Raw genomic sequence first — 25,386 nt, forward strand, 5'->3', positions numbered from 1 at the left:
TTACAATTTTTATCAATTATAAATTTATTATTCTAATTTAAAAATAATTATATTTTTTTTTATTTTACCAATCTAATCGTTTAGAGGAGTTTAATCGCATATGAATATATTCATATCTATATTTTGAACACTTATTTTAAATAAGAGTGAGTGTTTTTTTTTTTTAGAGAAAAATCCTGAACGGCTCTTGACAATTATCTCGAAAGACAACAAAACCCTTAACAAAAAAAAAAAACCATTCCCGACCCTTGATCTTTATTTTTATGGGACTGATTAGCCCCTATGTAAAAAAAAATTGACTTTTTTTTATACAAGGACTAATCAATCCCATAAAAGTAAAAATCAGAGGTTGAGAAAGGTATTTTTTTTTTATTAAGAACCTCGTCCCTTCAAGATAATTGTCAGGGTCGGGTTGGGTATTCCATCTTTTTGAAAATATTTATTGTTAAACATTTCGATTAAGAGCAAACAATTAGTGATAATAGACATTTGTCCAAATATTCAAGAGTACTGTACATGCTATGCTTGTCCAAATAATTTACCTAGATATGAGCCTAACAGACAAAATAATTATCATTTTACAAACATAAGTTATCATATATGTTACATAGAAGTATAGAACTTTTTGATATAACTCATCGAGCAAAATTCTCAACCTTGCTAATAACTATGTGGTTGAACAACTTTGACTCTTCAACTCAATGCTTCCATTGTCTCACTACTATTATGGTCCTTAAGAACAACTTGAACTTAGCATGAGCTGTGTTCTTTGGTAAAGCCGAATTTGTGCCGGACCAGTCATTGAACCGCCACATCAATGTCGTTTAAAAAAGCATAGCACATATCTCAAGGCGGCGGTGGCACACTCGAAGGCTCATTGGAACCAGTGCACTTCCTTAAAGCAGCCCTTATTTCCTTCAACATCTCCTTTATCTTGATACCCTTTCTGCAAGAAACAACTCGAATTTTCATCTTACAAGATCCGGGTACTATGAACAGCATGATATAAATTATATTTATCAAGTTACTACAAATGTGATTTGTAATGAAGAAAAACAATTTCCCAGAACATATCCATATATTATATGATGATCAAAGAATTTTGTGTAACTTCCTGTGTAAAACACTGGTAAAATACAGTAGTAATATAAAACAACGGGTCAAGCACTTACAGAACACTAACTCCAACAACCGAGAGAGGTGGTGGATAGTCCTCGAGCACTTTCTCCGGCAGGTCACCTTCATCAGATGATGATTCATCCGGACTTGGTTTCGGTTCAGAAGCTGTGCTATTGTTGCCTATTTTCATAATTTCTTCAGAAAGTGATGAAAGTCTGTCCTTTGCCTGGAATTATTGTCACACATGTTAATCACCATAATTTTTGCATGTCACAAGACTGTCTCACAGGGTTATCAAACTCAAGAATTTAGGTCCTAAACTCGTATAGCTGTGAGTTACTCTATGAGTTAATTTGAGAGTTTGATAACCTAGTGGAACCAGGTTCTAGTCATAGAAACTGCTAATCCTGTCACAAAAGTAAGACTAAGGAGTAAGGACTATTGACCCTTGCGACCTCACCTAACCCAAAAACTTAACAAAGCATTTTCTCAATAGGTAAGGTCCGCTACATGGATCCAATATGCCATTGGATCTTATCCATGCACAACCCTGCATAGATCCAAAGACATCATTGTGATGTGGCCATGCATAGAGATTTGACATAGTTTTACGTTAGTTGTCACAGTCCTAACACAACCCTCATCCTTTAACCCCAAATGATGGAGCTTAATGCATTGAGCGTGGGAAGAGAGAACTATATACCTCGGATATGTCAATCTTATTCAAAACAACAATGTATGGTCTTTCAAGGTACTCGGGATTATACATGCGCAACTCCTGCAAAAACAAAATCACCATTGACAGAGCATGAACTTAGCAACACTACTGAAAGGGAAAGAAACACATTATAACGAGAAAAGCTTCTGCACACTATATGAACCAGCGTTATATACACATCATGCTAGCTATTAAAAAATTAATTAATTAAATAATTAAATAAATAAAAAATATTATAGGACTTTGAAAATCATGTTTTTAGGAGGAAACAAGTCAGCATATAAAAAGCAATTGTTCAAGTAAATTCATTCTAAGTGTTGCTCGAGTTGAGTCTTTAAGAGCATAAATAAATAAATAACAGGTAAAGCAATTGAACCAACAAAAAAATCCTGAATAAATAAATATGATCAATGACGGAATACAAGATACATACTTCTCTAACAGTTCTGTAGTCATTTATAGGGTTCTCAGCGGCCGCATCAACAACATGAACCAACACTCGAGTCCGCCTCAGGTGCCTCAAAAAATTGCGGCCAAGACCCTAGAAGATAAAAAGCTTTCAAATTTAGCATCAATATGGTTTAAAAATTACAATGGAGCCACTTCAAGAGGAAAAGAAATATATAATACCTTTCCTAAGTGAGCTCCTTCTATAAGGCCAGGCAAATCTGCCAACGTAGCTTCAGATGAATACATCCCTGCCCCTAAGGTAGGATCACCGCCAAGGCGGCCGAGGTTTGGCATTAATGTTGTAAATGGATAGTCAGCAATATCAGGTTTTGCGAGTGTAATCGCTGCCAGAAGTGTCGATTTTCCAGCATTTGGAAGTCCCTAAAACAATATTTACTTCATCATTGAGAATATGAATTGCACCTTAAGCAGTTTTCAACAAGAAGTTATTCTAGAGCCAGAAAAGTTTCGCTTGGACTATACTAAGGACCCGTTTAGGAAGCTTCAAAAGTAACTTTTTTGAGCTTTTGACTTATGCAAAGTAGTAGTATTAATGTCTGGTGCAATTTTCAAAACCAAATTGCAACTTTCTAAAAGGTTATTTAGGAGCTTATAGAGAAGTTAAAAAAATGACTTCTCTCATAATACTACTACTTTTTATCACAATTCTATAAAATAAGCACTTTGAAAACTAAAAACCCAAACATAAAATAACTTATTTATAAGCTACTTTTAATATAGTCATTTATTGTTTAAGCTATTTTTTTAAAAGGGGCTTAATTAAGCTGTTACCCAAACTGGGCCTAAATCATGATAAATTCAATATTTTAATTTTTAGCAATCTCAGCATTGTCTAATTTAATAGGGCATTGTGCACAGAGGCATACTCACAACTAGACCAACATCGGCAACTACTCGCAGGATCAACTCCAATTTAATTTCTTCCCCAGGCTGACCGTGAACTAATACCTGTAACAGTTGTTAAATACAAGTTTTACCTTACAGTAAGAAAGTAACACAGCTTGCTAATACACAGTGGCATCAAATCAGGCAGAAATTTCATATCGCCAACACATGTTCATTTCTTGAATCTTGATAAAGCCTGATATGAGAATTCGTAGTTTCTAGATACTTTTTTGGTGATAAAAAATATACTCATTAATTGTATTATGTATTCCACAATTCAATTTTTTTTTTTACCCTAAAAGCATGTAACTGACCCCTCCTGGGGGAATAAGGCTTTGTTGTTATTGTACAAGTTATTCAATTAGAGTAAAGGAGAGTGTAACTATAAGAGGCTGCTAATGATATCTTTCTATGGAATACAACACCAAAAATATCTTCAAGTGCAGAAAAAGACTCAACACACTTCACCTTATCAGATTCATCCCTCATCACGTTAGTTGTCAAAGTCATCATCCTTTTCTTTTGATGCTGCGGAACTTCTAACAAACTAATCTGGGCAGGGAATGATAAAAGAAATATATATTCAGAGTAAAATAAAACAACATAAATAAACTCTCTGTATTTTCCAGGGAAGAAGAAAAACAAAAAGTTGGCACCATGATATTGCAAAATAAATAAATCACTAACTAAATTCTTATGCCACACAAATAAAAAAAAAATGAAATTACTTAAATGTATATATGAACTATGTTGATCTAATTATTCCATTTCATCATCAGCTTGACATGGTACAACCTATCTCACCTCGGAAAACAATCAGCTAAAGTCATTAATCAATCAAATGCATCTGATGCAATGATTCTCATTGAAAGCAAACCTTCAAATGGAGGAAAAGAGAAGGAAGCATATTACCCCTCCTTGTCCACCCCTAGCTACAAGAACTTCATCGCCAGGTTGTGCTAGATCAGCCAACGTCTTCCCTCGTTTGTTTTTCACAACTGTACCTGTCACATTCATGAACTCAATGAGGGACATAAGATTTAGTTATTCAAATTACTTTACAACACTACATTTGGTTTCTTCACATACAACACCATAGAAGACTGACAATAGTCAATTCAAACAAAAACACAAACATTGTCATCAACAACAAGAACTAAATCTCGACTCATTAGGCGAAGTGTCAGCTACATGAATCACATGACACAGAACTCTTCATCCAAACAAAAACAAAAGACAAACACCCTTATCATCAACAACTAATCTATGTCTTACCAAGCAGTGACACCATAGAGTCTTGTAACAAAACATGCTCACATTTAAACACACAGACACATATATATTAATAGAAACAAGAGCATTACAAACCTACAGGCACAGGAATGCGCAAAGTTGGGGCCGTGATTCCATTACGCAACAGTGAACTCAACACACCCATTGCATCAACATTTCCACCACGCTTAGCATTGTACCTTCCCTTGTTGTGAAATTCCAACAATGTGTCCTTTCCCTCATCTGCGTAGATAACCACATCACCACCATGTCCACCCATTGGGAGTATGAGTGAACCATCAAAGTCCCTCTTCAAGGAGCTTTTCTTCTTAACTATGTTGCACGATTACATAAATACAACAACTTATGAAAATGTAAACAGAGATATATATTAATTATTAAATAAAAAATATTTATATATGATATTGAATATTTATAATAATCTTAATCAAATACTTATATTAGCTTTCTTAATAATTATTTTAGATATGATAGCTTGTCCCAAATAATAGACAGTATATGACTATCATAGACAGAATGAAGAATCCTATCTTTTAGTTCAAAAATTCCTATCTCGATGTATATTAGCATACAATACGCGTATACATGAGCAAAATTGATGCATTTGTGTGGCATGAATTGTCCCAAATAATAGACCCCATGATAATAGATAGAATAAAAAACCAATGTGTTGGGTCAAAAAATTAGTCACAAGCAAAAAATCTAAGGTAGCAGCAAATTGGATGCATATACACATAGAAAATTTGAACTTTATTTTTCTTACTCTTGTCCTTATCCTTCTTCTGATCTTGTTTTGTTGGTGATCTTTGAGTATTGGGGGCATTGAGTATAGCTCCATGCCCACCATCACCAGCACGAACGGTAATGAAAACTTGGTCAAAGTACTTGTGAGGTTCCTTCATCAACGTCATTGAATTTGAATTTGAATTTGAATTTGATGTTGAAGTTGAAGGTGCATTTGAGCTGATAAATCTGCACCGTACAGTATCTTTCCATCTATGCTTCTCAAACTTATTGCATCTACTTTGAAATCGTATGTTCCTTTCAACAAACACATGGTGAGCAAGTGTTCGTTAAGAACAAAAAATTAAAGATAATAAATTATTATGTAAAATGATACCTTTGTGGAAGTAAGGGAGTGGAGAAGAAGAAGGTAGATTCGAAGGAATGAAGATGAAGTGTGGAAGATGAAGATGAAGGAGGGGAAATTATCGGAGACACCATTATCATTATCCGTTTTCAGCAGAAACTAGTTCAAAGTAGAAGAAAGAGGAATAAGGGGACAAGGTTGTGTTCTAATTCTTAGCCAATTTACCTTTTTACCCTCTACAAGTAGTGGGCTCTGGGCTGTGTAGTTTCGCTCCTGTTTTAATTGGGCCTAGGCCCATTTGTTTACAATGGATTTCATCCCTCAATCCATTTCAGGCCCAATGCTTAATAATGGTGTATAAATTTTTATTAATAATATTTTCATTAATAATATGACAAAAAAATATTAACAAGAAGCGTAAGCTTAATTTTGATATGTTGATTGTAAAAGCTGCTCGAATGAAACTTAGAACTTATAATCGATCTTTATTTTTAATTAATAAAGCCAAATCATTTTCTTTTTCAAAAAGATAAAGTTATGTTTTGGCCTTTAATGTTAGAATTAAATCCTAATAACGTCATATTTCAGTTTTAAAAAATTTTAAATAAATTTAATGTTATTCTACCATTAAATATGACTCGAATAATTAATAGAAAAATTTTTACATTAATAATCATTGGTAAGTCGATTTTATTTATGTACTAAAATTAAACATTATATTAATTTTTAAATATACTAATTATTCGTATTAAATTTAATTACAAAATAATATTAAACTTATTAAAAATTTTTAAAATGTTTAAATCATTAAGAACTAAATTAAAATTTGGTCTAAAGTTAGGAATTAAAATACTACTCTAATTTTTTTTTCCAAATCAAAAACATTTGCAAATGACCACGTGAAAGCGAAAATGAATATGGACTTGAAATTGGGCCGTATACCAATTTTTGTAGCTTTACTATATTTAATGATTAAAAATTCCACAATGTATTAAACTTGATATGTTAAATTGTTAATTATGATATAGTTATGATTAACTTATATTTTTTAAAAATATTAAGATGCAATTTGCAAAGCATTTGCCGAATTTATTGGGGTCTAAGGCATGAATAAGTGGTGACCAGTTTTTTTGTTTCAACGTCCTATTTTTCGTTTGTTGCTAAACAAAGAAGAATCATCAAAGAGAAAAGTTAATAATTGTTTTTATTTGGAAGAGAAAAATTAGAAATGGCAGAAGGACAAGTCATCCCTGTTAAAAGCCTTCAGACATGGAAGGATCAACTCAAGTTAGGAACCGATTCCAAGAAGCTGGTATTTATTTGACAAACTTCTAATAACATTTTTTTTTTTAAATATTTTTTGGGTGGAAAGATTTGTATAAAGTTAATGAAATGGTTTCAAAATTTAATAATTAATTTATTATTTGAACAGGTTGCGGTGGATTTCACAGCTACTTGGTGTGGTCCATGCCGTTTCATTGGTCCAGTTTTTGCAGATCTTGCTAAGAAGACACCCAATGTAATCTTTCTCAAGGTGGATGTAGATGAAATGAGGGTAAGCATATCATATAGGAAAATTTTGGTTTATTTACTCTGCTGGCTCCTATAGTTTCGCAAAATTTTTAATTAGATTCCTATACTTTTTTTCTTTTAATTGAGTCCTTGTACCAATTTTTTTTTAATTGGGTCCTTACACTTTTTTTTTCTTTTTATTTAGGTCCCTGTATCAATTTTTTTTTAGTTGGGTCCCTATAAAATTAAGCCAATTACTACTAAGCGGGACTTAATTGAAAAAAAAAATTTGGTACAGGGACCAAATTAAAAAGAAAAAAAAGTATAGAGACCTAATTGAAAATTTTACGAAACTATAGGGATCAATAGAGTAACTAAACCGAAACTTTTCAAGTGTACCGGAGAACACCGATGTTCCAGTTGTTTTAACCGTTGATTTAAATTATAAAAAATATATATAATATATATTAATTAAAATCAACAATTAAAATAACTGGAACACCGATATTCCCGATACACTTGAAACTCCCCCTATCATATATTCATATATATTTATGGTGTCACATTAATAATACAAGGTGGAGACTGTATACAGTTGTCTTCACCTGAAGTTTGATAGTTAAAAATCATTAGATGATAATTTAGTTAAATTTATTAAATCATTTGGCAGTTCTCAAGTATCAATTTCATATAAAAACGACTGCACATGAGTTTTCACTGTAACGGAATCATAGAAACAAATTAAAATTAAAGAACACTTTGGTTTGTTAGGATATTGCTGAGGAATGGGGAGTAGAAGCAATGCCAACCTTCATATTCTTCAAAGAAGGCAAGGCAGTGGATAGGGTTGTTGGTGCCAAGAAGGAAGAACTAGAACATGCAATAGCCAAGCATTCAGCTTCTTATTAAATTTGTTGCAATATCAATCCCTACTTTTTAGACCCAATTTGCTTATTATTCTCAAAATAAGATAATTCTAGATGGTTACTATCAATGAAGCTTTTGGTAACATTGCTGCAATAATTTTTTTTAGTTGATCTAGCTCTTTATATTATTTGTTTTAAACAAATGATTAACAAATAAGATAATAGGCAACTTAACATGGTTTAAAAGAAATCACAACCTTAATCTCTTAATTTTCTCTCTTTCAACTTAGATACATTAACATTCAAGTACAAATAAATTTTGTATTCAATCACTTGTGGTCCATCTTGATGATAGATCAAAGTTATATCATAGAAAATATGGATATAACCAAATCAATGATTGAGCCAAGACTATGTACCATGTGAAGCTCAATTATCACATATATGATATGTAACTAACTAGTAACCACTCTTTATTCCCACCAACATTATCTACCATTTAATTTCCAGCAAAAGCCAGAGAGAACTTCAAAAGAAGACAAGCTATGTATATCATAATTATTATTCATAACTATATGAATGACCCCACTCACCATTTTGTATGCTCATATTCAATGTATTGTCCTCTTTACCAAAGATATTTTCCATGGATTCCCACCTAATTCCTCAAAAACTACTATTAAGTTCTTTGTTGGCTTTAACCATGATCTTGGAACATGATACCTACAAAATTATCCAAAGCAGAAAATGGGGTTATGTAAGTCTGTTATTACATTGTCCACTATAATAACAAATAAGGTAACAATATCTAGGGTGTGTTTCTTGTTTTCCTGGTTAAAAGTGACTTTTATTTATCTAAATTTTATTAAAAAAAATAAAAAGAAAAAGTTTTCCATCATTATTCTAGCATAGAGAGTAATTGCTAGTCACAAAACCAAAATGTGCACACCATTATGCATGGTTATAAAAATCGAACTGAATCAGTTAGTTTAATTGGGTTAATTGGAAATCGGTCATATGATCAGTTTAATTTAGACCAACACTAGTTGCAAAAAATAGGTTAAAGAATCATTGTTTTTAAAGAATCATTTTTTTAAAATATATATTATATAAAAATATATTATTTTAGGGTAAAGTATATTTTTTGTTCTTAAAGTTTGGTAAAAGTTTCAAAAATACCCCTAAATTTTATTTTATTTCAATTTTATCCCAAAAATTTTCGATTTACATCAAATATACCATTGACGGCTTAATTTTCAAAAAATTTAAGACTAATCTAACAATAATACATAAAAATTATACTTGATTTGCTTGTGTTGAGAGTTGTTCTTATAAAATTATTGTTGAATTGATCTTAAATTTTTTGAAAAATTAGCCGTCATGGGTATATTTGATGCAAATCGAAAACTTTCAAGACAAAATTGAAATAAAATAAAACTTAAGGATATTTTTGAAACTTTTATCAAACTTTAATGATAAAAATTATACTTTACCCATTATTTTATTATATCAGATTACACTTTGGTTAAAGGTGTAAACCTTTAAATTTCTAATTTTGTTCAGTTCAATGACCAATCAATTTTCAAAACCTTGCTATTATGTTACTCTACACAAGTGCAAAAAGTCAACGGCTTGCACACAAGTAAATATTGAAAGTGATTTGTAAGGTGAAAACTCAGGTGCAGCCAACTTCATGTGAAGCTGATAACTGAGAGCCGTTAAATGATTTGAATAATTTGATTAAATTTTCATCTAACGACTCTCAGTTATCAACGTCACGTGAAGTTAACTGCACCTGAGTTTCCACAAATTCGTAAACACGCAAGAAAAAATGAAAATAAAAAAGGTACCATCTTTGAGTTGGTTGTCCACAACCAAGTTGGCATTTTGCAGGTCTATAAGTGCCAGCATAGTTGCAAGAATTGCATTGACCCTTTGCATAAACCATCCAATATCTTCCTATGCTTTCTCCATTGATCCATACTTGACCCTTTCCCATGCTTCCAAGGTCCAATGCCAATGGTTCATTTCCATCAGGTGCATTGAAATATGCCTGAAAAGGTTCCAATTTCAATATATTTGAACCAACCAATTATTGTATTATTTAAAAAAAAAAAAAAACTATAACTCCATTAGCATGCTATTGTTTTTACCTTGTGCCATTTCAATTGGGGCTGGTTTTGAGTGGCTAGTGACTCTCTAACCCAATCAACAGATGAGACCTTAATTGGAGACACCAAATTCATAGCTTCTCCTTTAAGACCAACCTGTTTATGAATACAATACATTATTTTATATTCAAAGAATACTATGTGCTTGTTTGGGCGCCATTATTTTGATAAAAAAAGATATTTTTTCAATGAAAAAAGATCTTTTTTTATTTTTTAGCGTGTTTGGCAAATTTCTAATAGTAAAAGTAAAAGCATTAGAAAAATAAAAAAAAAAAACATCTTTTTTGAGAAGTTGTAATTTACATATTTTTTTAAAAGATCTTTTTCTCTTAAAAAAAAAATGTTTTTTATGTAATAAATAAACAAAAAAGTACTTTTATATTGTTATACCCAAACATAACTAATAAATAAAAAGATCTTTTTGCATGAGATATCCAAACATAAAATTACTTGTACTTTTCCATAAGATCTTTTTAAAAAAAATAACTCAAAAAGATATTTTTTTAGAAACTCATCCAAACAAACTCTATGTATATATGAAGAAGCAATATAAAAAATCAATGATACCTGGTAGGACCACCTTTGCCATGTCAAATCTTTCTGTCCATGATCGAGACCTTGGATGGAAACTCCGGAGATACCTGTCTTCCATGTTTCATAACGGAATCCAACATTCTAAGACAAAATAATGAACCAGTAATGAGTGCATGTTGAATTAAACACTTGACTTAGAGTACAAGTAATGGAGTACTAACCGGCAATCCAGCGGCTATGCTGAGTAGTGCTATTTTGTTAGATCCGGCATGGAGGTTGACAGGGCCATTGAATGTGAAACTTCTTCTTTCCATTGTCCCAAAAGCAGAACCTACAAATTGTCCATTCACAAACACATGGACCGCGTCGCCTTCCGAATGCACATTGATGCTAGGCTTGTGTCCGCCTCGAAGAGACGATTCTGATGAACTAATGTCAACACTGGAAATGAAAACAGAAAATAGTTGAGAAATGCACAAAAACTAATAACTTTTCATAGTGAGTGTTAGAATATAATTAGGATCAATTAGTATTATTTAGTATATCTGAATATTTATTATAGAATATTACGTCTTTATTATTATGATTCTCTTAATACCTATAAATATCCTTTTATATTGTATCATTCTAGACAACTTGAATACACTTAATATTACACAACACACTCAATAATATATAAATCATTTCTCTAGTTTAGTCTCTTGTTTCTAACAGTGAGAATTGCCAACATTCAATCAGAATTTTAGCTTTACCTGGTAATGTACCACAAGTAGTCACTAGTGTCTCTGGTAACACTGATCTGTTCCTTAAGACCAGAACCTGAAATCCTTGAAGATTCCTCTAAAGAATTCACATCCTCATCATAGGTCTCCCATGATAAGAATTTTGAATTGCTTGGTAACATTTGTGCTGCTGAAGGTTTAGTCCTCACCTTCATCAAATTCATATAACAATAATTCAATCAGTAATTTGATGCAAATATAAAGGCTGATGATAAGAAATATATATATTATTTTAAGATGCTCTTACTCTTGCAGTGTTGAAAACATCTGTTTTGCAATCAGGAAGAATGCTTATGGACCAAGCAGGCAAGTCATAGTGTCTGCCATTGAATGTCACTCGAGCCACAGAATTCGAGTGGTAGTTCGACAGAAAAGCTGCACAAGTTCTTCCAGAAGAGAATACATGAGCCTGCAAAAAGAGAAGGACCATTGAAAGGGTAGTTTATTTGTATATACAACTTAAAAGTTGAAATACCTGCTCATATGTTCCTAAAGGTTTAACAACAGGATCTGAAGAAACCAAAGCAGGTTCACATTGCTTAATAGCTTCATGAAGATCCTTCAAATGACTGTATTTAGGTTCTCTAATCAATCCTGAACAAATTCAAGAACCATCCAATTACATGTATGTTCATTATACGATGGGATCTTAGTTAAATTGAGGAATAAACAAAATAATCAAAGAATATATTAATCTCACCATACTCATCAATTGGAGCATCATAGTCATAGCTTGTAGTAATGAATGGGCCTCCAGCTGATCTTCCAAAATTGGTTCCTCCATGGTACTATCATCAATAATTATTAATTAACCACATTTGTAAAAATCAATTTTATATATTATTGCAAACTAGTCCTCGGTTTTAAAATAACTGCCAATTCAAGTTTTGCTAAATTTGTGCATTAAAAAATTAATATATCAAAATAAAATTATATGATATACCAATTTAGTTAAGGCGAGGAAATAAATTAACAAAGGTGACCAACCATGTAGTAATTAAAATATGAGCCTCCACTTTGAATAAAACGAGCAACTCCAAATGCTAGATCCTCAACAGGTCGTTGGTAAATTGGTCCACCAAATTCAGTAAACCTAATAATTCAAAATAGTAAGAATTAAGAAACTAATTTCATCAACACTATGATATTATTATGCCAATGAGTTATAGCTCAAAAAAAAAAAAAAGACTATTATATTATTATTATATCATAGGTATCTTACCAGCCACTCCAAGACTCAGTCCAAAGTTTAGGCTTGTATGGTTTGTTTGGAGTGAAATAGTCACAGTAGAATCCGTTACAAGTATTTATCTGTAGTGAAAAAATTAAATGAAATGAATTTATAGATATTTGCATTTTACTCCCTAAACTTTCTCAAATTGCATATTGACCTTGTAAGCAAAATTTTCATCAATGGTTACTAAGGTAGCGTTTGGTGGAGAGATAAAGACGGAAAGACTGAGATTGAGAGACAGAGACTAAAAGACAGAGATTAAAATAAATCTCAGTATTCTGGTTGGTGCAAAATGGGAGACAAAAATTGAAACAAGAATGAAACTCTAATTTAATTTGCACAAAGAATAAAATTGGAATTAATTAATTGAAATAAGGGTATTTTAGGTATAAAATGTTATTAAAGTTTCAGTCTCCATCTCTAAAAATTTTAGTCCCCAGTGTCCCTATTTTTTGGAGATACTGAAATACTGAAATTTTGGAGACAGAAACAGAAATTTTAATACCAATCTCTGAACTAACAAACATGATACTGAGTCTCAATCTCTCAGTCTCTGTTTCAGTATCTCAAAACAAACACTACCTAAAAAAGCTAATAAGAGTGTCAAAATTGCATTTTTTTTTATTTTTGAAGGACTAAAGTGAAAATAGTGTAAAGCTTAAGGACTAAAGTGCAATATATGAACTCACAATAGGATCTGGGGCATCATCTTCTTTGCACATAACCCAAGGGACTCCAGTGGCTAACCCAACAGCCATTCTTGCAGCCCAGTTTACATATGAATGACCAGCTGCTCCAAGTGACTTGCTTTGTGGTCCATATTCATTCTCAATCTACCAATTCAAAATAATTTTGAATTTCAAGATGTAACATAGTGAAGGTACATTTGGCCTCTGTTTTCATTTTTTATTTTCTGCTTTTAAAATGTTATAAGTGGGAGGTGAAAACAAAAATAAGATTTATGGGTAAATTATATTTGTATTTTCATTTTTTGTTTTAATTTTTAATATTTTCTGTTTTTAAGATTTTGAAAATTAAAAAAAAATTGTTTGAAGAGAAGACAAATTGTGTTTTGTTTTGTTTTATGTATTTTTGGTTGGAGACCACTTTAATAAAAACACTAAAAATGTTTTTTTTTAAAGACGTTCACACATGTCATGTTATTATTGGACATTCTTATTAAACCGGTTAATAATTTTATTTTATTATAAATCAGCACAAAATCGATTTATTATAACAACAATAATAAACCTAATTGCCTGCATTATTATAATTATTAGACCCGATTTGATCCGATCGAATTATACCATCTAAACCGAATATCTTTAAATTTTTTAATAAAAAGACAATTATATCACTGACTTTTTATTTTTCAGATATTAAATTCCTAAAAATTTAAAAATACAATTAAATCCCTAAAAAAAATTGGGTTTATTGTTATTGTTGTAAAAAAATCGGTTTTATTCTAATTTGTTAAAAAATTCAAAATTAATCGATTCATTACTACGTCCAATAATAATACGACACCTAAATGTCTTTGCAGAAAGACGTTTTACGCATCTTTAGGAGCATCCCCCTTTCTGGTTTTGAGACGTTTAATAAGTGCAACATAAGATCCAAAGATGTTGAGAAATCACAACACAAACCAAAATTCACAATTAAATTATTCCAAACTTAACCTATTTGAGACTAAACTACAGTAACACACATGTGTAGGGTTAATTTTGGACAAGAACTTGAGTCATGTGATAAAGTGAGAAGAAGTTCATACCTGAGAAAGAATGATAGGGCCACCCTGAGATTGGAATAGCTTCTCATTCTTCATCATTTGGACAATTTTCTCAGTGAATCTATGCATCTTTACCTAATAATAGAGAGACAACAATTAAATCAACTCAAAAATCACATAACATTCATTCCATTCCTTTTTTTTTTTGGGAAAAACTATGAAGTTCCAAGTTCCAACCTTAAAAGGACCATTATCTGTTCTGAAACTGATGCCAGGAACATATTTCAACCAAACAGGAAATCCTCTACACAATCATCACATTCACATTAAATATTCATACTAAGAAATAAAATAAATAAATAAATAAAAAGAAACAACAACATTAAAGTGTATAGTACTATATAAACAAAATTAGAAAAACAAAATTTGAAGTTGAGAATGAATGAAAATGTACCCAAAATTCCACTCAGCACAAACATAAGGACCAATCCGAAGATGAACATAGAGTCCCACTTTCTGCACTGTCTTAATGAACCGTACAAGATCATATCTTCCTTCAAAATTATACTGCAAAAAATAAATTAAAAAAAAATAAAAAGGAAAAAGGGTGTTAGAAAAACAGTTAAAGTTTGAAAATTTGAACTCCAAATGGAAGATCCATAGTAGTTATATACATTGCCAGGAGAAGGTTCATGAACATTCCAGAAAACATAGGTATCAATTACATCAAGTCCTCCATTTTTGGCCTTTGTTATCAGATCCTCCCACATCTAGAAAAACCAAAAAAGCACAAACATGAATGTGAGAACATAACAAAGATCATGTTTTTACAAACACAAAGATGAAAAAGATTGTGACTTTACTTCTGGGGTGCTTCTAGGATAGTGAATGGAGCCAGATATGAGGATTCTTCTTTGGCCATTGATAACAATGGCTTTTTTATCATAGGTTACACTGCATTGGATCAAATCACACCCCACAAAAAGTACACACATGAAGAACAAGAATCTAAGCTTGGAAACTGAGTTAGTTTCCATAGCTTATTAATTATTGAAAGAGTTCAAGTTCAAGAGAAGTACAGAGAGAGAAAGAGAGAGAGAGAGAGAAGTTTAGTTCTGAAATCTGAATCTAAGAACTCAGTATATGAACATTGTGCTTCTGTTTGAATTTATGTTAGTAGTACTTGGTTGTTATAGACTATACACTGAAAGTTTCACAGAACATGTCAGAGAATTTTTGTATTTTATTATTGTTTTTTGTTTTGTTTTGATGTTTGGTTTGGTTATGTGTCTCTCTGATGAGAGTGTAGTAATAAAGAAAGTGATTGCTTTTCAAATTTTGAACATATTTTATTATTATTATTATTATTTTTTTGGGTTCAGAGACTTCAATTTTACACCAAGTTATTTAATTAGCATCAAAGAAGCTTTGTTTTTTTTTTCTTTTTGACAAAAAAATAAAATTAAGGAACATATTGAAGTGTTGTCACAAATACAATGAAGAAGATCATCATTCTTTTATTTTTTATGGAAAAAGAATTTTCTTTTTGTTATAAAATCTATGCAAAGCTATACTGTCTTGTTCTTTCTTGAACAAATAAATGTAATATTTCTATAATTATATTGATGTAAGAATGCTTATAAGGTATTGAAAGATTTTCAAATGTACCGTTATATCGATATATCAGTGATTTTTAATCGTTGATCTTAATTATATATATTATATATATTTTTTATAATTAAGATCAACGTTAAAAATCACTGAAACACCGGTACGACGACATACTTAAAAATTTTACTAAGGTATTATTATTATTAACTAGTTTTTGTTTTTATTTAATATTTTTCCATTAGTTAAGGGGTGATAATGGCATTCAACTCCCACCTAATGAGATCTTGAAAGGGTAGATGTAGATTGTCCTATATATCCCTTTAATTAATAGAACAAATAATTTAAATTTTACAGTACCTCACTCTCCATTATTTAATTCTGTGGCATCTAAATCACATGACAACTACCTTACTCTCCATATTAATGATTGAGAATAATTAAGTTAAAATTGGATTGGGTTTACTTTAACTATTAGGTCATGCTATTATTACTTTCTTCATTTTCAGATAGTTATCTCTTTTAATACACCGCTTTATCTTTTATTTTAGATTTAATTAATAATAATAGAAGGTTTTAAGTTTTTTCTTTTAATAAATATAAAATAAATGCATTAAAAACTTAATTTTTTATATTTTTAATAAAAAAATTTAATTATAATTTTAACATGTATTTTTAGAGTGCAAAATAAACAAATTTATTTTAGGCTATAGAAATTACTGAATTAAATGTATCAATTTATTTAAAATGATTTTTTTAAAGAAGAATCATATAGAATAATTAATTAGCACTGTATCACTTTGAATACACCACCACCATGTTGGATTCAGAAATTTGTTTAGGGCTGCACACGGATCGGATCGGATCGGATCGGATATAACCTAAAATTTTATCCGATCCGCACTGCATTAATTAAATTGGATCGGATACGATATCCGCAATTTTTCAGACTAGATCGGATATCGGGTATATCCGCATAATAAAAAAAAATATTTTCAAATTTTATTTGGTTATTTTTGCAAAAAATAATTCATTTTTCATCTGTTTAAGCATATTTAATTCTAAAATATTATCAATAAAAATTCTCTTGAATAATAAAAAAAATAACACAAGATTTAAGTTTAATTATTCTAAGTCAAAATACAACATAAAAAATAAAAAACAAGATATCATAAAATTCATAAAACAACATACTAAAATTTATATCACATCAGTGTTTATTTTCTTAGACTGTGCTATTTATATGTGATGTGTGAATATACGAATTTGCGGATCGAATCCGTAGATATCACTGCCAAATCCGTAATCTGATCCTACCATAGTGCGGATCGGATAATATCCACAAAATTTAGATCGGATGCGGATAATTACCACGGATATACGAATATTATCCAATTCATATGCAGCTCTATATTTATTGATAGATGGATCAACTTTTCTTTTGTAAATACAACTTCAATAAAACTCTCATTAAATGTATCTAATTTCTAATGATAACTCATAAGATCCGAAAGGTAAGCCATCAAATAAAAGAGTTCAATTAAAACTAAATATACCATAATATTAGGAATGACAAAATTCTCCAAAAAGTAAGAATTATTGCAAAGAATGTCTTAAATGAAGATTCGAAAAAGAAAAATTCTTTTCTGTGGAGGATGGGGTAAAATTTCCTTAAAACAGGTGTAGAAATTTGAGCAAGGTCATCCGTCTTCGCTAATCTCCGAATTATTAAATTTATTTAAATATTTTTAATAATTTAATTTAATATAAATTTTTTAATTATTTTACATAATATATATTAAAAAATTTAATCTTAATTTAAAAAATAATTCTCTTCTTTTTATAATACTAACATTGTGTCGTTCTATATTTTTAATTTTTTCTCTTTATGATTATAATGTGTTATTTTATATTTTTAGATTTGTAAGTTTAGATAATGTTTTATTTATATATTGTAATAATATTTTATAAATTTTTAAATTTTTTTATTAAAATTTTCATCTAAATTATTAATATAAAGAGATGAGAAATGAAATTCCTGCAAAAAAAATAAAAAAATAAAATAAAACCCTACAAAAAATGGAGATGAAGATAATATTTTTTTACAGCGAAGATCAAAATAAAGACGAAGAACAAATTTAAAAATGAATACAGGAAGCTACTCCACTGCCATCCCTACATATTATTACCTCTTGTATCTCTTATGTTTTTTATTTGGGAGGAAATGAATGAAAAAAGACTCATCATTTTACAATTATATTATTTATTAAAAAATTATTAAATTTATTATTTATATAAAAAAAATACATATAGTAAAATAGAAATATTACAATAATTTAAAAATTATTTTAAAATAAACTGTCATTATTTATGAATTTTTTTATAATATATTTATACATAAATATATATAGTAGGGATTGATTTTTAATTTATATATAACAATTTATTTACAAATTTTAGGTACATATAGTGGTGGCTGACCCTTACCCCATTTTCCATCATATTCGCTCATTGGTTTGCATGTGCAAATAAGATCCATTATCCTCACCAAAACAATTTATTAATTATTCTCATTATATTATATATTATATTCCAAGACAAATTTTATCTTGTATGTCTGATCTGTTCTCTTTGTATGTTCGTGAAACCATTTATTTAATTTCTTCTTCTTTTTTTTTTTTTCTTTGTGGGGTTTAAGAGGTTGCTTGCTTGCTTTCTTCCATGTGCCATGCCCATGCATCATATATATTATTTGATTTTTTTTCTTATTTGTGGTCTCGTGATTTTGACTACTCTCTAATTTTCTTTTGTCTTATTTTTTTTATTTTTTATTTCTCAACCAAAATCATTATAAAAGGAAAGGTTCTCACGTTAGCTTTGATGAATAACTGAAACTTGTTGTTGTCAAGTTGATATATGAGGAAAAGTGGAAAACAAATCATCGTAAGGAATGATTGATTTAGAAATGTAATTAACTTGGAATAAAAATTAAATACGTTATTTATACTTTTTTTTTCTTTGTATAATAATAATACGTATTCTTTTACTTATAGTAGGGGTGTACATTAATCGGGTCAGATCAGGTTTGGCTTAATTTAGATCCGATTCGAAATATAGACTGGACCTAATTTTTAGACTCTAACCCGATTTTAAATTCGATGAAACCAATGCACCTTCGGGCCGGGTGAAAATTGGGTAAAAACTGATTCTTTAGCATGTAAAAATCACCTAATCTCCAATCATTATTTCACAATTCACATAATAAAATTCACTTAAAAAAATATAACAAGAACCAACCCTTCTCTAAAATTAAAGCATAACCATAATTAATACTAATATTGTCTAATAACACCAAATATTTAAATCAATACAAATAACACAATATTATACATTAGTCTAAAGTCTTATGCATTTTAAATATGAAACATTAATTTATAATTTTATAATGTCTAATAACACAAAATATTAAGATTTACAATATTTAAATTCCACATAATAATAGTCATCGTCCATCACTAATAATACAAAATATTAATTGTGTATGATAACCGGGCTACCGGACCGAGTTCGGGTGACCTAAGCCATGGCCCGGACTTAATCCGAAATAATGACCGGATCTATTTTTTAGACCCTTACCTAATCTTAAACCCGATGAAATCACACTAAATTAGCCTCTAAAGTGTTCGAGACCGGACTGAATCTTCGGACCAGACCGGACCATGTACACCCCTAACTTATAGATATCCTTGTTTCGCTGTAAAAGACACGTTAAATAGTGGCAATTTTTTAATAGATTTGCGACGATTGAATCCCAAAACAGTCACAAATTCATAAGATTTAGAATGGAATCTAATTACGAAATAAAAACCACAACAACTCAATCGATTTGCGGCATTACCGACAATTTTTTGCTGCTAAGTCCCGTTTCTCTCGTAAATATCTTATACAATTTTATAGTTCATTTAATAGTAAACTACTAGATACTAAGTCAATGAGTAATAACTCAAATGGCATAGACTTTCTATACTCAATTAAGAGATTGCGGATTCGAGTCTCCTATCTTTTCAAAATTTGCCACGGATTTGAGTCTTTGTATATTTGGTAAAAAAAAAAAAAAAAAAAAACTACTAGATACCAAATAAAATAACTACAGTACAAAACATTTCTTTTTTATATATGTCAATCATTGATGTTAGTTTTAGTGCTAATCTGTCACATCATTTGTAAATTGGAATTTATAATAACCAAAATTTAAAATGAAAATGAAAATAATAATTTCATTTTATATTAGAAAACATGAAAAGGTTCAACTCACTATGACATATATTTAATATGCAAATAATAAGATAGAATAAAAGTTCTTATTTACCTATGTTTTAGATGCCAAAGCCAAACTAATTAATTATGAAATTCAGTAATAATTAACAGAGGAGCAATAATAATGTTAGTTAATGTGTCAAATACTCAAATGATTGTACTATATATATAATATAGAGCATTACAAATAAATAAATAAAAAAAAAAAACACTTGCCAATAACAATATACAAACAAATTAAGAGCATAGTTCATCTACCTAAGGTCTTATTTAGAAGGATTAAAGCAAAAATTTCCATATTCCTTTTTTTTCCCTCTTAGTGGAGTGTTATTACTTAGAAAAAGTATAGGTACTAATAGATTATCTATCAATTTATTGTCAATAATAATTAATTATTATATTTTAAATATATGTATAAAAAAATATATTTAAAAAATATATCTATAAAAATATTTTTATTAGACACGATCATAAAAATGACATTTTTATTAGACATGTTCACAAAGACATTTTTATTAAATATAATTATAAATAAAAATTGGCATAAATTAACATAAATATTGTTGGTAAAGTAACGAAATTATATTACTTATTATTGCCATGGATTTGTCCTTGTTTGTGCTTCATCCAATGAATAAATGACACCATATAGAAGTGGTTATTATTGGTAGATTATGATGTCACATAATAAATATAGAAATATAGGAATATAAAGAGTACACATGTGCAAACACCATCATTGTTCTATTTTATTTATTTATTTATTATTTTTATTAAAAAGTAATTTTAGTGATCTTCGGATGAGTCTCATCCAAAGAAGGAAAATTGACGATTGTTGATGTAAACTCATCAGATGTTGACTTTTATTTCAATCCAGAATTGAAAATTCCCCTATATATCTTATCAGGCTTTTTAATTTATTTATTTTTTTACTTTGATTATTCCCTATACTATAGCTGGCATCACGTTTCTAATTAGATTTTTTTTTTTAAAAAAAAAAGAAAAAGAAAAAGAAATATACTAGCATTAAGCAACTATTATCACGGCTATTATAATTAAGTGCCTTAATTCACAATTTGAAAATGGAAAGTACTTTCAACTACTATCAATGCGTTAGTTGTAATAATTGTAACAAGTACTATATATATAAAAGTACTATACTATATACATGAATAAATCTAAGACAAATAAATCTATATATACCAGACATTAATTCATAACTTTATTGTATTTTAATTTATAACTTTATACCAAATTAAACATTTATATAATCCCCCATACCTAAAAATAAATAACTAATAACAAACATGTATATATAATAATTGGAGAGACATGGCAATTGTTTAAGATAATGTTATGTATATACAAAAAGTAATTATTAAATTAATTATTCGTATAAAAAATATATTAAAAATGTATAAAACAACAAATATATATATAATATTAGAATTTTGTTAGATAGACAATAATTTTTATGAACAATAAATTTTAAAATTGGTCTAATAAAGTAAAAACACACTACACTTTTAAATTATCCAACTAAATTTTAATATTAAGATAACTATCTACATACCTAATAAATTAAACATCCAATATATTTATTATTCACATTATTTAATATTTTTATTATCTACCTATATTTTTCTATATAATTAGCTATCAAATTAACTACTATATATATATATATTATATGCAACTTCAAGGAAGATAGGAAAACATGGATATATGGATATTGTTGTCTTTCCCTTTACGTCGGTGCAAGCTACACATTGAATTGAAAATAAAAATTGCCAAAGAAAAAAGGTGTAATAAATTAAGGACCATGTATATAGGGTAGGAACATCATTACATGTTTTTGATGAATGGTTGTGATGGCATGTGGTGACCCTAGGTTGATAAAATTGTGTAACCCTAATCATAAGCTTCATGAATGAGGTGTATTGTTTTGCATTCACTTTTACTCTTTCCAAAAAAAAAAAAAAAAAAAATCAGAAGAGAAAACAAAAGAAAAGGATGGAGGATAGTGCTTCTTTCAATTTAAAGTGAGTATATGCTTTTGAGTCTCTACCATGCTTACAAATATATTTAAAGGGTTATCCATATCCATGTAGGATAAATTGATTATTCATTAAATCTATATATTATTTTTAAATTTATTTTAAAAACAAAAATTTTATTATCTATGTATATAAAAAAATAAATATTAAATCAGTCATTATATATTTATATATAAATATATATATATATATATATATTATTTAATTTATTTTTAATATATATTTTATATTTTAACATATATTTTATATAAATAACTGATTTAATGATTAATTTTTTTTATATAGTATAATTGTTTTAAGAATATGGGCAAAAATAAAATTAAATATGCTAATATATAGTTATTATATTTGAATGTGTTTGAACGTATTTAAAAAAATTATTTATTATTAAGATATAGTTAAATGCAGAAAATACTTATATTAAACAAATGACAAACATATATCATGTGTAAAATATTTTCTACTTTTAACGGTTATTTTCTCAGGTATTGAAATTTAGAGAGTTTTTTTCTTTTTCCTCCCCAATATTGTTTTGGAGAGTCAAAGTGTATAGTTGTTTGAATAGGAAAGCTCTTTAACTAAAATATAATGCATTTACAAGTTGTAGGGTTAGATCTTCATCATTCTTTTTCTCTTGCCGACACACTAATAATACAAAAAGGTTTGGTATCTAAATCAAACTAGACATATAATAAAACCTTTTCATTAATTAATTTATCAAAGTATAGAAGATACATGGAAGATTCACTAATGTTGTAATTTGTTATTTGTTATATCAAAACATGAGTGTATAGGATGCACTATTAGCTAAAGTTAACATTTAATAGAAAGAAATTAGGAAATAATAGCCTTCAAATTGCACCTTTTTATAGGATATATACTATACTATATAATAATTTGTATATTTTCTGTATTTGAAAAATTGAAAATAGATCTTAGCGACAATTATTTGTTGAGGATTAATCCGTTAAGGGTTTGTCGTTGGCTAATGAATTACTGTATGCATAAGGCAAAATTCGAACTCTCGATACTTACTTAAACAAATTAGTGAACTAACAAATGTAATTTCTCCTATGAAGTACGGATATTTCGCTTAGTTATCGTGTCCGCGTGTCGGACACATTTCAGACACGACACTCACCGACACTCGTCCGACACGCGTGTCTGCTGTGTCCAACCATATCTTAATAAAAAATAAAAAATTATTCTCCGAACACGTTTGGACACACCTAAATACCATCATGTGTTCGCATGTTCAGTCTTATTCTTAACATATATTCTTAAAATAAATTTAGATATAGTATATATTATTATTTATTAAAACAAAAAAAATATTTTAAATACTTGATATAATTAAAATAAGACATTAAAAATAATTAAAATTTTAATTTATATTTTAATATCAATAAAATATCAAAATATCATTACAATTTATCTAAAAAATACTTTATATTTTATATATATGCGTATCCATGTGTCATGTAAAATTTTAAAATTCGCATGTTGGCGTGTTCCGTATCGTGTCGTATCCCGTGTCCATGTTAGTGTCCGTGCATCATAGAATTTCTCTCTTTTGGTTTCTCTTTTTCTCTGTTATGTATGGGAGAAAGCGTCTTATTTGTTTTTAAATGACAAAAATGATGGAATGGATAACAAAAAGGCCTGAATGGATTCAAACAAATTGGGCTAATACAGAGAGGCCCATTAACGGGTTAACATATCAATATTATTGGATATTTCCATGGACACTTGTTTCTTCGGAAGCTAAAAACATCTATATATACAAGTTTGTAAATGGATGATATTCAATTATCAAAAGGCAGAGGCTTTTGTAGATCAACAAGTTCTACTTTCAATTGAGCAGGTACTTCTTATAATGACTATAATTTTATTGAAATTAGTTTACATTAACCAAATAATTATAAAAATTTGATAAATTCTATTTAACTCTCTAAATTTTAAAAGATAAGATACCCCTGTGACATGTCATATTATTATTGTATGAAAGCGTTAGCTTATCGTAATTAAGTTTAATATTTTAAATTAAATGTTATTTTTAAAGAATTTTTAAGCATTAAATACATTATATAGATTAAAAACTAATGATTTAATAGATGATATAAGTAAAGAACTTAAAAAAATAAGAAGTATGAATATTTAAATAAGAAATAAAAAATACAACACCCACTATAGAATACTAGGTTTCTTATTAGGATTTTTTCACTGAAATAAAATAAAAAAATATTATTTCTCTAAATCTAATTTTTTTAACTTTAATTTTTTAACTATATTTTTTTGAGAAAAGGACAAATAGATCCCTGACTTTTTGTTCCGCGAACATTTTTATCCCTGACGATTAAAAAATACTTTTAAGTCCCTGATCTTCACAAAACTTGGACGGATCAGTCCAAATGCCTCCGTCAGAGACTCCGTCGCTGATCTATCCAAATTTTGTGATAAGTGATATTTTTTATTATTAATTATTAATTTAATTAAACGTATTTAGTGAATTTAGATGCTAGTAAAAATTAGTGTAATTTATTTTATTTTAATAATAAAAAGATCATTCAGTATGCTCAATTGCTCATAATATAAAAGAAAGTAAAAAATTAATTACAAACGGATATTGTTAGTATGACTAATTATGTAATATGTGAGCCATATTTTTGACATGTTTAAAAATATTAAATACATTACAATTGTATTTTGGCTTACAACAATATAATATAATGAATATGTCTTTTATTTGGATCTAACAAAATTTATTATAATAATAATAACAATAATAAATATAGATTAAAAATAAAACAAATATGTTAGTTTATTAAAAGATTAAGATGATTTAAAGTTCAAACAAAATAAAATATATAAACTGAAGTCTTTTTTTGGTAATTGTTAAAGATTTTTATTTTTAATATTAGATTAATAATGATATTTTTTTAAATTGTGATCTACTGTAATATTTTTTTAAAATGTGGGATGATTTAATTTACGCAATAT

The 25,386-nt window shown here is 28.7% G+C and overlaps 3 protein-coding genes across 4 annotated transcripts; 1 reads left to right on the top strand and 2 right to left on the bottom strand.

The window, feature by feature from the left end:
* Positions 1-458: 458 nt before the first annotated feature.
* On the bottom strand, positions 459-5,781 carry LOC107645283 (putative GTP-binding protein OBGC2). Its single transcript, XM_016349273.3, has 11 exons — positions 5,607-5,781; positions 5,250-5,527; positions 4,562-4,798; positions 4,106-4,197; positions 3,662-3,745; positions 3,179-3,256; positions 2,468-2,668; positions 2,271-2,378; positions 1,823-1,897; positions 1,173-1,345; positions 459-946 (listed from the first exon to the last, which is right to left on the bottom strand). Exons 1-11 carry the CDS (start codon positions 5,714-5,716, stop codon positions 847-849), a joined length of 1,536 nt encoding a protein of 511 aa, XP_016204759.1. The 5' UTR covers positions 5,717-5,781; the 3' UTR covers positions 459-846.
* Positions 5,782-6,690: 909 nt separating this feature from the next.
* LOC107645282 (thioredoxin H1-like) lies at positions 6,691-8,082 on the top strand. Of its 2 annotated transcripts, none has more exons than XM_016349272.3 (3): positions 6,691-6,888; positions 7,009-7,131; positions 7,860-8,082. In XM_016349272.3, the coding sequence occupies exons 1-3, from the start codon at positions 6,805-6,807 to the stop codon at positions 7,995-7,997; spliced, it is 345 nt and encodes a 114-aa protein (XP_016204758.1). In that variant the 5' UTR covers positions 6,691-6,804; the 3' UTR covers positions 7,998-8,082. The 2 variants fall into 2 exon arrangements, with proteins under 2 accessions (XP_016204758.1, XP_088345390.1); XM_088489264.1 differs by having other exon boundaries at positions 7,009-7,110.
* Positions 8,083-8,190: 108 nt separating this feature from the next.
* LOC107645280 (beta-galactosidase 5) lies at positions 8,191-15,690 on the bottom strand. Its single transcript, XM_016349270.3, has 17 exons — positions 15,268-15,690; positions 15,079-15,174; positions 14,859-14,971; positions 14,642-14,708; positions 14,447-14,539; positions 13,365-13,508; positions 12,664-12,752; positions 12,429-12,534; positions 12,142-12,229; positions 11,917-12,035; positions 11,689-11,850; positions 11,412-11,590; positions 10,881-11,100; positions 10,693-10,800; positions 10,108-10,221; positions 9,805-10,007; positions 8,191-8,677 (listed from the first exon to the last, which is right to left on the bottom strand). The coding sequence occupies exons 1-17, from the start codon at positions 15,439-15,441 to the stop codon at positions 8,566-8,568; spliced, it is 2,187 nt and encodes a 728-aa protein (XP_016204756.1). The 5' UTR covers positions 15,442-15,690; the 3' UTR covers positions 8,191-8,565.
* Positions 15,691-25,386: the final 9,696 nt, after the last annotated feature.

The sequence above is a fragment of the Arachis ipaensis genome, chromosome B6 (assembly GCF_059453495.1).
Source record: "Arachis ipaensis isolate K30076 ecotype BB chromosome B6, ASM5945349v1, whole genome shotgun sequence".
Lineage (NCBI taxonomy): Eukaryota > Viridiplantae > Streptophyta > Magnoliopsida > Fabales > Fabaceae > Arachis > Arachis ipaensis.

Coding starts and splice junctions, on each gene's coding strand:
- LOC107645283 (XM_016349273.3), bottom strand. CDS start 5,716: ATGATAATGGTGTCTCCGATAATTTCCCCTCCTTCATCTTCATCTTCC. Junction 5,528..5,606: donor ACTCCCTTACTTCCACAAAG/GTATCATTTTAC, acceptor GTTTGTTGAAAG/GAACATACGATTTCAAAGTA. Junction 4,198..4,561: donor GCGCATTCCTGTGCCTGTAG/GTTTGTAATGCT, acceptor TGAATGTGACAG/GTACAGTTGTGAAAAACAAA.
- LOC107645282 (XM_016349272.3), top strand. CDS start 6,805: ATGGCAGAAGGACAAGTCATCCCTGTTAAAAGCCTTCAGACATGGAAG. Junction 6,889..7,008: donor GAACCGATTCCAAGAAGCTG/GTATTTATTTGA, acceptor TTATTTGAACAG/GTTGCGGTGGATTTCACAGC. Junction 7,132..7,859: donor TGGATGTAGATGAAATGAGG/GTAAGCATATCA, acceptor TTGGTTTGTTAG/GATATTGCTGAGGAATGGGG.
- LOC107645280 (XM_016349270.3), bottom strand. CDS start 15,441: ATGGAAACTAACTCAGTTTCCAAGCTTAGATTCTTGTTCTTCATGTGT. Junction 14,972..15,078: donor ATGAACCTTCTCCTGGCAAT/GTATATAACTAC, acceptor TATTTTTTGCAG/TATAATTTTGAAGGAAGATA. Junction 12,753..13,364: donor ATGATGCCCCAGATCCTATT/GTGAGTTCATAT, acceptor TTTTCACTACAG/ATAAATACTTGTAACGGATT.